The 13443-nt window shown below is 38.6% G+C and overlaps 1 protein-coding gene across 2 annotated transcripts in view; it reads left to right on the plus strand.

Annotated features, from left to right (window-relative positions):
* Positions 1–3171: 3171 nt before the first annotated feature.
* EDNRA (endothelin receptor type A) overlaps positions 3172–13443 on the plus strand; it is a 41450-nt gene continuing 31178 nt past the window's right edge. Inside the window, exons 1-2 of one of the 2 annotated variants that reach the window (XM_034771613.1) lie at positions 3172–3400; positions 6298–6777. In XM_034771613.1, coding sequence (XP_034627504.1) covers positions 6376–6777 — 402 coding nt within the window. In that variant the 5' untranslated portion in view covers positions 3172–3400; positions 6298–6375. The remainder of the gene's footprint in view (positions 3401–6297; positions 6778–13443) is intronic. The other variant, XM_034771614.1, reaches the window with a different exon arrangement.

The raw sequence follows: 13443 nt of genomic DNA on the forward strand, positions 1-13443 counted from the left end.
ACTTCTAAATTAAACTAGATTTTAGATACATTAAAACTAAATACATGACTCTGCTGAGGGTAAACTGTCACGATTAAAGACAGAACAAAGGTCCAGTCATTAAAGAACACAGAACCATTATTAACCATACATTAATATTGTCATACTGTATAGTTAACACTAGATAGACTGACTGGCAATAATAGAATTATGTACTATGGTAACAGCCCTCTCTCTCTTTTCTCTTTTTTTATCTTTATTATAATTTGTAGGAGAGAGAGCTTTACAAGTACTATGAAATTTTCTTATTTTGTTTAATATTAAATACATACAACTAAACATGGCATAATTTGGAGTGTGTTGTTTGAACCTTCCAAATTGATTGGATTAGTTATAAATCAGTAAGGTAAAATGTGGGCTTGAATGAGAGCAGAAATTCAAGTTTACTCCTATTCAGCAAGTTAGGCATTAGGATCAACAGGCCATAGGAAAGGAATAGGATGTTGAGACTGTTTAGAGAGTCTATGAGAAAGATATACATGGTATTTCATATAGGCCTCCTTAATGCATGCTTAGTCTATTGATTATATGGAAAGTGCAGACTACACTCAGTCTGGATCATCAATGATTGTCAATACAATTTTTACACATGATGATTCCTAATAAAAACATATCAGTGACTCTAAGTATGTACAATAAAACTAATAAATATGAATTATTTAAATACCTTTCATTTAACAAACAATATTGCTGGTTTAATTATATACCAGCATTAATTTAATGTAAAATATGCCTTAAGATATGTTGAGATAAGCTTTTCTGCTTGACTTTGCAAATTTCAGGCTTCTGAAGAGTTTCTAAACAAGGGATTATGTTTCTTTTAAGATAGTCAGTGTTCTTACTCATCAAGTAGGTGAGCTGGTTTTCTAGGAGATACATAAAAGTGCCTGTTGTTTGGACTGATGCAGATACCACAACTCTTTTTTCCACTGCTGTTATCTGATTTTGAAATCTATCAATCTTTTCACTTAGTTGGTCTAAAAGAGGATTTTAGAGACATTTCAGTTTCTGAAAATTTACTATCCACTACTCAGAGCAGGTATAAATGAATTTCTCATATGATCTGGTTACCAAATCTCCACATTCTGCAGACTGTGTGGCTCCACCATCTTGATCCATTCTTCCTAATCTGTTCCTATTCTTTTAGAACTGCAAATGTTGACATCAAATTGAGCAAGGTTGTCTTTTAGTGCTCAGAAAGAAGTCCACAAAAGTTGATAAAGCTATTCCACTGGTGTTACCATTTGGGAAGACAAAATTAGCTCTTGAAATGAAGATCTTAAAAGGCTGCAGCCAGGGGCTCAAAGACAACATTGGTTAGCTTTCATGGAGTATCAGATCATCTCAGCCAGGGCTGAATGAAAACATAGGCACTACAGGCCTTTGCCTAGACCCAAGCTCTGGGAGTCATGTGATTACATCAAAATCTGAGCTTTCATTTAAAAAATGTTTCCAGCCCTGGTGCTTTAAAAGAAGAGCTTGAAAACATAAGCTAAATGTAACTGATACTGGAACATCTGCAGGAGTCTGCAGAGATCCTGAAACAATAGCTCCAAGAGGATTAAACTGCCCTATTAATTTCAATGGGGGTGTTAACTCCAAGACTTACTGCTCAGAGTGCTCAGGTTGGTAGGGAGAGGCACTATCAGCACCATCCCAGCAGAACATTCTGGAAAGGACCTTCCCACCTACCCAATCAGGTGCACCTCAACTGCTGGGGTAAGGACCAGGCTATCACTTGCTGCCTCCTCTGACTCTCTACTGGAGAAAGAGGACCTTTGCTGCTCCCAAAGAGACATGGGCCCCTGCTGCCATTTTTGGGGGGTGGAGAAAGGCCCTGACACCTCTGTTTCTCTGAGAGAGAAGTGGGCCCCTCTGCTTTTGCCACACCAACCGCAGGTGGACAATGGGCCAGATAGGATATGTCTACACAGCAAAGAAAAAAAACGTGGCTGGCCCATGCCAGCCAACTCAAGGTCGGGCTGCAAAGCTGTTTCATTGCTGTGTATTCCGGGCTCGGGCTAGGGCCCAAACTCTATGACTCTGTGGGGTGGAAGGGTCCCAGAGCTCGGGTTCCAGCCCGAGTCCAGAAGTCTATACAGCAATGAAACAGCCCTGTAGCTCAAGCCTCATGCGCCCAAGTTGCTTGGAATAGGCCATCCGTGGGGTTTTGTTGTTGTTGTTGTGTAGACATACCCACAGAGCCCTGGATTGTAGTGTGCTTGCATTCCTGGATTGCTTTAATACGACACTTATCCTAGCCCAGATTTTTTCTGTGCCTAAGGCCCTGTGAGTGGAGACAGGTGCCTTCGGTGAGATAATCATATTTTTCTCAGAATGGAAAAGGTTCATGACCATAAGGTGGGGCTTCTCAAACTTTTGATAGCATGGACCTTATTTGAATAGAGAGACTGTCTCATGGACATCTCCCCTCTCATCTGCAATTCCATAGACAGTATGCCCTCCATTCACAAATGCTTAACATCTCTGAGGCAACTACAACTACACAAGATATTGCTCACCTGGAAGAATAATTCTAGGAAATATTAGGAAACATAGCAATATTAGGAAAAGTAATGTATTTTCACTGACTTTTTTAATGCATATTAGCAGTTGGAAATCAGGAAGAGGAAATATAGCAACATGTGACCACCAAGCTATCCATGGACCACAGTTTGGAGAATTCTGCCTCTGGGCAATCTGACTTTCTGGATACAGGTTTTTTACAAATCATATTTTAGTGAGTCTCTTGTAAAAGTCTTTTAATCATAACAAATGGGAAATTACAAAGCAAAGATTATGGAAATCTTCAAGAGCCAATGTTTTCCCACTGTGCTGATCGGTCTTATGCCTCCTATTTCGCTCATTTGTCCAGTATTTCAATGGGCTGTCCTGGGCTTCTTTAGCAGAAAGCTACTGTAGTGGATTTCTAAGATCTATTGCTTAAATGAACCCAGCATATTAGGTTAACTCCATTTCAGGGAGGAAATGGTTAAAGAACTCACTGTTCCCTTGTGCCCGGGAGGCAGCCTTTGTGTTTAACATTGGCAGGGTCTCAGTCTGGGCTGGAGGTTTGGGGGGAGGGAGTAAATGTGGGAGGGGACAGAAAGAGGGGACGTTCTGACATCTCTGTCTCTCTCTCTCTCTCTTGCTGATACAGCGGAGGTGGAGATTTCCAATCCCACCCAGTCACATTGAGAAAGGAGGATTTGGTAAGGCTTCCCCAGGAGAAGCCACACTGAGGAAATTCTCAGCAGCAGCTTGAACTACACTTGGAGTGGGTTTGCAGTCTCCTATGCACGGAATTGGGGGCAGAAGCAGCTGCATATTCCCCGGGTGAGAGCCTAGAGGGAGCTTCATGGTATGGTTTTAGCACTTATCCTTAACAATTCAGAAAGGGATTGGGTGATGATGATAAAAGTGTGTGTTAGTTATCAGGCATCTTATTTTACCTTTGCAATAAATGTTAGTTTTAAAAGTTTAAAATATATAGAACATGTCAGTTACCCAGTACTGAAGGGGAGTTGTGGATGGTAATGCTTTGCCACTTGTATTTTGGAACTGATCTTTTGACAGTGCTAGAAGGGAGGGTGTTTTCTTTTTTGTTGGAAGAAGGGAAAAGGGCAGATATCCCACAACCACTACACTTTGCTTAGTGAGATCTAACTAGAAGAAAATTATTTTTTTCAGTACTTTTTATTGTAATTGCTTTGAAACTTCCATCCTCGTTAAGTTTATTAGATCCCATTTTAAACCTCATGTGCCTTTTGGCCTTTTTAATTTAATGAATTAAATGTTTACAAATCTCAGTAGTGTTTAATCAATTAAACAATTCATTTCAAACTGCCTGGTTTGGTTTTGGAAATCTTGGCATGGGGATTGTCCTGGCTTTACTCTTCCTAGCAGGATCTTTGTTGCTGGGAAGTTAGGAGTTTTGTTTTCAGCGTCCCATGCTGGTTGTAAGAAATTTTGTGTACCATTGTGTTAGTGACACACTGACACCACATGCATATGGCCTGTAAATGCACAGAAATTCCTTAGCTATTGTAGATACTGAGATTACATAAATACAATGGGCTATTATATTGTATTCTTACAGACAGTTAACACAAGTATTATTATATTGCATGCAATGGGGTGCTTATGCACTGCTATTACACATGCATACAGGCATACTGAAAACAAGCACATAGTAATGGAGGATTTGTCAGTGACTCCATATCTTGAATATGTATATCATGAATCCATGTTCTTGGAAATCAGTATATGGGAATTTTTTGTTTTGTTTTGATTTTGCTACCTCTTCAGGAAAAGTTTCTTCTTGGGGTCTTGGGTATTTTGTCCATCGTTCCTCATGCTGTTTGTACAACTGCCATGTTGACATCAAATTTATGTGGTATATAAGTAATATATCAAATTTGCACATAAAAAGTTCATAAACTGAGAAAGAGAAATCAGATCTGGATTCTATACCTGGCTGTATCACTGTATCACTGATTTATTGTATGAACGGGATAAGTCACTGCAATTCTCGGTGACTTAGTTTTCCCCATTTGTAAAATTGTTGTTGTAAAATTGTTACGAAGTGTTTTAGAATCCTAAACTGAAAGCACTAAAGCGGTGCAAAGTATTCCTAGTGGTCCTGAGATACCAGTAGAACAAGCATTTTTTAAATAAATATCTTAGACAGATATCCAGTTCATTAGGGTTTAAGATCATATACACAGACTAATATAGTGGGCCAGATTATGATTTTAGCTACACCAATGTAGTAGGGTCAGAATTTGTACCACTGAGGACAAACACAGGCATACATATACTCTATGCAAAATACGCATGCACACACACATATTAGGGATGTGTATGCTCCTGTTACACACTCATGACTCTTTACATACCACCTACTGGAATGGAAGAGCATAGTAGGTAATAGTACTAAATATTTGTATTAGGATAGTGCCCAAGGGCCCAGTGCCAGTGAACTCTCTCTCATTGCTTTCTACTGTAAATTTTTCACTGTTATTCGGGAATCTCCACATATACTGGAATTTATTAACTTAAAAGTATCTCTGCAACTCCTTCATTCAAGTTCTCCTAGTAATATTATGCAACACTGGACTTTTGAATCTCCAGTTTGGCTCAACACTGCCCTTGACTTTATCCTAGCTCACACAGAGATGTCTTGTGATAGTTTGTCACACTGAGCTGAAGGGAAGGGGAAAAAATCTTTGGGGCTTGGGAGTGCACACTAAACATCACAAAGAGAATCCCAGAATGGTTTCTATGACCTGAAGCATGATGCAGCATTACTAATATTGATGAAACCATCCTCCACTGCAGTAAATAGGCTACAGACTTTTTTGTTACTCAGGGTCACACTTGTGGTGGAAGAATGTCCTGCTACTGATGTGCCCTTTACAAGCTTCAGATTTCATGGGTTATTCCTTGGAATGCCATGCCAAGTATTTAGTATGCAATATCTATCATGTTTTCTTTTTATACAATTATAATTAACTTATCTACAGCTAACATCTGAACATGAGCTGCACTGGAATTCTGAAATATCCAGGATACATTTCTACTAGCCTACTGGTATATGTAGCAGATTTAAAAGCATTAAGGGCCTGATCCAAAGCGTACTGAAGTCAATATAAGTCTCCCCACTCACTTCTGAGGGCTTTGGATCTGGCACTAAATGAACTACTTATTCATGAACTGGATTTGAAAATTACATATTCAGGGCTTTTACATTTTAAAAGCCAGCTAATGATTATGGCAAAGAAAAATAGGTCTATAGCATCATTTTTGCAGTACACCAAATATTAAAACAAATAATAATAATAATACATTCTGGCCTTAAATAGAATTTATGAATTTAAGATTGTGGCTTTGTTATTTAGCAGAACTCCAGCTATGGAAAATTTTAAATTGTTTTTTGACTAAAGTATCAGTAATGCCGCCAAGACATCCCATGCTGATTTACTCGACTTGGAAGCCTAAGTCTTGTGACAAAACTCTTATCCACCACTTGTTGTCTGGAATGCTTTATCCCTTATATAGACAAATACTCCTACACACTTTTGTGATATGACAGGATTTCTTTAGCACTACCCCTCAAATGCCATGGGGATTTTATGTCTCATTTTGTAATCTATTATCCAAGATAGCTTAACTAGCATAAAAAACAAGCAGTACAAGCTCTTCTTTTGAAATGAGAAATAAGATGAGTGTCAATCTGTGTTTTGTTTCTCCATATAGGTGAAGAAGTGAGAAGGATCACACTGAAACATTGAAAGAAGTATTTCATTGATTGTGCCTGCCATTCAAGACTTTAGGATGGAAACCTTTTGTTTAAGAGTCTCCTTGCTACTGCTTGTCGCTGGATGTGGCCTCAGCGACAGTTCTGACAGATATTACACCAATCTGAGTGATTCTGGAAACTATTTGACCACCTACTCTGGACTAGAGCCCAGCTTACTCCTTACTACTATCCGACCCATGGTACCCAACAAAACAGACTATTGCTCCGAACCGGCCAAAATTGCTGACACTTTCAAATACATTAACACAGTGATATCTTGTATTATTTTCATCGTTGGATTGGTTGGGAATGCAACTTTGCTGAGGATCATTTACCAGAACAAGTGTATGAGGAATGGCCCCAATGCGCTGATAGCTAGCCTGGCACTCGGAGATCTTATCTATATTGTCATTGATATTCCTATCAATGTATATAAGGTAGGAAGCAACAACGGGTACACTTTAACTGCTGTTCTTTAACAGGTTCACAACGTATCAGTGATTACTGATTTTCTATTTATTAATAAGCAAAGTATAAAGGAAAGGGAAATGAAACTCAGTCTATGTTCAAAAGCAAACGTCAAGACATCATTTTTAGGTTTCTTCTTATGAAGATACAATGTATCCTCTTTTGCAAGTTATTCTGACCTACCATAGCAAGGTGTGTCCTTGTGTATTTAGCAGCATCTGGTTACAAATAAAATACAATAGAATTTGATTTTGGGTGGTGTCCTTCAGACAACTGAGGACAGAATTAAACAAATGAAGAGAGCGAATTTTGAAGACTGCTATTCTCTTTATGGATCAGATTGATAACTACTATTTTGGGACCATATCCTTTTCTTCCTTTGTTTATACAGAAAATATTTCCCATGATTTACCCAGTCTTTATGTGATGATTTAATAGCCCTTCTAGAGTTGAGTGTTAGGGCTTGAATTTAACATTCATTCATGGCAGAGGCTCAAATCAGTTTATGATTGTTAAGGCCACTTATATATCAGAATAGCGTTTAAATACTGTTTGGCAGCTGGATTTGTCAAAATACATGAAGGATTATAAACAACTCTTTCAACTAAATTACATAGGGCAGTCTTGACTTAATATATAACTACACAAACCCACAAAGGTTACTTTTTATATTGTATTATACATTTACTGGCCCAAATTTGACCATAAACTTGCATGATTAATCATATGATTATATTGGGCCCAAAGAGGTCTAGACTTCACTGATATATGCTGCGGGTTGGAAAGACAGAACTACAATTAGAAATAGATTTTAAAAGACACATTTTTTTAAATAAGCAAAAAACTCCTGTGGGCCCTAATATAGCTGCTGTTGACGTGAATAAGAACAGGATTGGATTCTTGTTATTTTTCATGAGGATCAAAATATTTGGCTGATCTTGAAACTTGCTTGAATGTGTTTTAGAAACCCTTGAAATATGTTTGTAAAGTTTTACTCACTTTAGCCTTGTGAGCCTGGAAAGCAAACATACTGCTGAGATTATTATGACTATTCTTTCCTTAGGACCTCAAACAAGGCATAATATTATAAAATAATGGCTTTCAATCCTTTTTTCATTTGTGGACCCCTAACAACTTTTGAATGAGGTGCAGGCCCCTTTGGAAATCTTAGACATAGCCTGCAGATCCCCAGGGGTTCGCCGACCACAGGTTGAAAACCACTGTTCTACAGTAATGACAACCTTTCACGTACCTCTTAGACATAGTCTGTGAACCCCCAACGGTCCATAGACCACAGGTTGAAAACCACTGTTATAAAATAAACAATTTAACCCCCAAAGATTTTGGCAAATTTCAGATTTTGTTCACACTCACATATATATCTTTATTCATGAATATAATATATAGTAAATGTTTGCCTATTAGGGCTTAAAAATGGGTTTTAAAATAAAAAGAAAATAGCTCAGATTTTGAAAATATCCCTCTCTAGAAATATGTACTATGAATTATAATTAGGGGCATAACTATAATACAGTTGTACATACCACAAGGCTATAAGAAATTCTAATTTGTTTTTTATAAAACTAATCAAATATATGTATATATGTATGAAATAAGACACAAGGCCTGTTTCTGATCTCACTTACACTGGTATAAATTAGAGGTTATTCTATTTAAGTTAATAGCATTATCCTGGTTTTAAACCAGTAAGATCAGAATCAAGCCAAAGCGGTGGTCATAAAAATGCATGTGTTGTAGTAGAAGCTGGTAGCAACTACAGTGAATGTACATTTTCCATGAAAAACTGTTTTTCAATGGAAAGTGCAAATTCTGCAAAAATTGAAATCTTCTGTGGCAAAATTTTAACTTTGCCAAAAATGTTCGATTTTCCATTGGGACAATCAAAATGAAATATTTTGTTTTGGGCTGAGCTGACCCAAATCAAAATATTTTGGCTTATCGAATAGACTCTAAAGGTTTAGATTTGGGTCAGTTTGACATTAATATACATCTGCCTGAGCTGCTTTGGTGCCTTATAGGAGATCATAGAATCATAGAATATCAGGGTTGGAAGAGACCTCAGGAGGTCATCTAGTCCAACCCCCTGCTCAAAGCAGGACCAATCCCCAACTAAATCATCCCTGCCAGGGTTTTGTCAAGACGGACCTTAAAAACCTCTAAGGATGGAGATTCTACCACCTCCCTAGGTAACCCATTCCAGTGCTTCACCACCCTCCTAGTGAAATAGTGTTTCCTAATATCCAACCTAGACCTCCCCCACTGTAACTTGAGACAATTGCTTTTTGTTCTGTCATCTGCCACCACTGAGAACAGCCTAGCTCCATCCTCTTTGGAACCCCCCTTCAGGTAGTTGAACGCTGTTATCAAATCCCCTCTCACTTGTCTCTTCTGCAGACTAAATAACCCAGTTCCCTCAACCTCTCCTCGTAAGTCATGTGCCCCAGCCCCCTAATCATTTTCGTTGCCCTCCACTGGACTCTCTCCAATTTGTCCACATCCCTTTTGTAGTAGGGGGACCAAAACTGGACTCAATACTCCAGGTGTGGCCTCACCAGTGCTGAATAGAGGGGAATAATCACGTTCCTCGATCTGCTGGCAATGCTCCTACTAATACAGCCCAATATGCCATTGGCTTTCTTGGCAACAAGGGCACACTGCTGACTCATATCCAGCTTCTCGTCCACTGTAATCCCCAGGTCCTTTTCTGCAGAACTGCTCCTTAACCAGTTGGTCCTCGGGCTGTAGCGGGGCATGGGTTTCTTCCTTCCTAAGTGCAGGACTCTGCACTTGTCCTTGTTGAACCTTATCTGATTTCCTTTGGCCCAATCCTCCAATTTGTCTAAGTCACTCTGGACCCTATCCCTACCCTCCAGCATATCTATCTCTCCCCCCAGTTTAGTGTCATCTGAGAATTTGCTGAGGGTGCAATTCACCCCATCAGCCAGATCATTAATAAAGATGTTGAACAAAACCAGCCCCAGGACCGACCTCTGGGGCACTCCACTTGATACCGGCAGCCAACTAGACATCGAGCCGTTGATCACTACCCGTTGAGCCTGACAATCTAGCCAGCTTTCTATCCACCTTATAGTCCATTCATCCAATCCATACTTTTTTAACTTGCTTGCAAGAGTACTGTGGGAGACTGTATCAAAAGCTTTGCTAAAGTCAAGATATATCACATCCACCGCTTTCCCCATATTCACAGAGCCAGTTATCTCATCATAGGAGGCAATCAGGTTGGTCAGGCATGACTTGCCCTTGATGAATCTATGTTGGCTGTTCCTGATCACCTTCCTCTCCTCCAAGTGCTTCAAAATGAATTCCTTGATGACCTGCTCCATGATTTTGCTGGGGACTGAAGTGAGTCTGTAGTTTGCCGGGTTCTCTTTCTTCCCTTTTTTAAATATGGGCACTATATTTGCCTTTTTTTCATCTGTGACCTCCCCCAGTCGCCATGAATTTTCAAAGATAATGGCCAACGGCTCTGCAATCACATCAGCCAACCCCCTCAGCACCCTGGGCTACATTAGATCTGGACCCATGGACTTGTGAATGTCCAGCTTTTCTAAATAGTCCTTAACCTGTTCTTTCACCACTGAGGGCTGCTCACCTCCTCCCCATACTGTGTTGCCCAGTATAGTAGTCTGGGAGCTGACCTTGTCTGTGAAGACCGAGGCAAAAAAAGCATTGAGTACTTCAGCTTTTTCCACATTATCTGTCACTATGTTGCCTGGCCCACTCCCCCAGGTGCCTCATGCTCCCATTCTTCTCTATGGGCTTGACTTGGTGGCTGAACTACATCCCCTATGATCTCTAGTCTTTCTCTGGTTGAACTGCCATGGTACATCTTGGAATATTTTCTATTCTCTGCTTTTGCCTGAGATGGAATTTGACTGGAAAGTTTCAGCAAAAGTGGTACAGGTGTTTTGAGAATGAGGTTAGAGGTAATTTTGCTAATATTAAAATTTTTCCTCAAGCTATTTTTTAAAGAGCTCTAGCCCCTCCTTGATTTAGAGCAGGAACTTGAAATTAGGGAGGAGGATAGTCCTGGATCAGCCTTTTGCTGGTTTTATGAAAATTCATTGAAATTTAGTCAAGTTACAAGCTAGAGAAAGTTGTCATTTTTAGATGCATCGTAGAACCTGTTCGAGATTTGTTCATTAACTTTCTAAATATTCTATTATTGTGTGCAGTGTAGCTGTAGCCATGTCAGTTCCAGGATATTGGAGAGACAAGGTGGGTGAGGTAATATCTTTTATTGGACCAACTTCTGTTGGTGAGAGAGAGACGCTTTTGAGACACAGAGAGCTCTTAAGCTTTTGAGCCACAAAAGCTCTTCTTAAGACCTGAGAAGAGCTCTCTGTGGCTCAAAAACTTGTCTCTCTCACCAACAGAAGTTGGTCTAATAAAAGATATTACCCACCCTATATCTCTGACTATTCCATTGGCACTATGCATGCTTCCCAGCCCTGCTGTATCTCATGCATCATTCTGAAGCAGCCACACAAAATACAAACAAAATGTCCCTAGCTCACCCTATCAAAATACCCTTTTGGCACTGTGGAAAAAATAGTATATAATCATGTAATTAAAGACTGTAGTTAAATCCTGGCCCCATTGAAGTCAGTGGGAGTTTTGCCATTTACTTCTCTGGGGCTAGGATTTCAATTTGTGTTCAATTCATACACACAGGGAGCAGAATTAAAGTTGCATTAAAGTTAATTCTCCCATTTCTTAATTTTTGAGTATTTGACTTTGCAACCTGAATAGGTTTTTGAAATATAATATATTATATACTTACATCCCTGAAGTATACTGTGAGTTGACTGACAAGCGTTTATTAGAACTGAGCACCTTGGCAATTCCCCTAACAAATGTTAATGCTATTATAGCACATTTTTAATATAAATCATTCCATGACTTTAAAAAAAACATGGTGATATTACTAGTCAAAGGAAGAGTTGTTTTTAAATAGTAAATACTTTTTAAAATAATGTTCTACTTTATAATTTAGTTTAAAATACGCTCCATCTTTAGGACATATAGGAATCCTAAATCCACAGCAGCATTTAACAGCATTCTGACAGCTGCAACTCATGACATCTTCTTTGGGACCTTGCTGAAAATACTACTGGAATTTGGAAATGAATGTGACTGGTTTTTCATGAAAAAATCAGAATTCAAAGACACGGAGAGTTTGCTTTCTTCCTTGCGGGTCAAACACCAGTTTCAAGGTTTTCTGCAGCCAGTTTTGAACTAAATTTTAAGGGTCTGTATTTCAGAGGTCAGCTTCATGCTGAGCTATATAAACTTCAGCAAAGCCAGACCAGTTTGAGTTGGAGGGGCCAGAACAGTTTTTTGCTGTAGATAGTATTAATTGCTTCTATTACTAATTAATATAACACAATCTTTTATGTATAAATGATTTCAAATGTTTTGTAAGTTATAGATCTGATCCTGCACTATTTAGTCAGGCAAACTGCCATGGACATCAAAGAGTGCAAGCATTTATCTGGATAATAAGACTTCCACAGTCAGGTAACATAGGATAAAAATGTTTAAGAGATAGAAACCTTCATGATTCAAGGCATAAACCATACACTAACTGACTGGGCCTAAGAATAAGCTTCCTCTATGGGCAGGTTATTCCATTATTGTTTGCTGTATCAAAATCTGTTTGTTTTGTGTTTCTTTGCATTCACATTTGTTTGCATTTATAATGTATATGCAGTCATGAAAATATAAATTAACCTAAACGTATTATAGTCATAAAATGCAGCAAATCTCAAATGCAGCAAATTTCAAATGCAGCAAATCTACTAATTGTCAGTCATACATGATCATAAAAAGTGAAGAATATATTCAGAACTTGGATATATTTTTCCATAAACCTAATCAAAATGCTAGAAAGTGGTCTCCAGGAAATAAATTACTGGATTTATTCTCACAAACTGAACCTTTATATCTTCTTGAAGAGTCCACCACTATATTACCAATTAAGATCCTTCCTGTAATACACAGTTTGAACTAATTAAATGTGAAGCAATACTGCAAATAGACATAGTAGTGCCATATATCAGCTGAGGATCTGGTCCTTTATGTTTAAGTTATTTTCTAAACCTGCCTTGGCAGAAAGATGGACTCAAATATCTTCTAGGACTTTTTTTGTCTCCAACTACTATTACCCTATAACCTCTTTTCCTCATGATTGCTTCCCCCTAAGGATTTACAAAAATGGTCTAGACATTAGCAATATTCACTAATGACCTTTGAAGTTGGCCTGAGCCCGAACAGACTGAAACATTGGTCTTAAGACAACTTTTAGTTTTCTTTGTAATCAAATTTCTATTGTGTTTACACTGCTTGGGCCCAAATCTCCCCCCCCCAGGGATCCTGATGCCTACAAGTCCGTGAGAGTTACTTGTCTCCAGCAAGGGAATAAAAAAACTGATCCCTATTTTTTGTAAAAAATTGCTGGAGCAGTGAACATAAGATGTAAAATATGGCAGTGTTCAGGACTGAGTAATATTTGATGGGGGTTGAAATAGGACTTCATAAATATTTATTATTAAAACATAAATTAAATAGTCTAATGAAACCTAGCTTCCCAG

The sequence above is a fragment of the Trachemys scripta genome, chromosome 5 (genome assembly GCF_013100865.1).
Source record: "Trachemys scripta elegans isolate TJP31775 chromosome 5, CAS_Tse_1.0, whole genome shotgun sequence".
Lineage (NCBI taxonomy): Eukaryota > Metazoa > Chordata > Testudines > Emydidae > Trachemys > Trachemys scripta.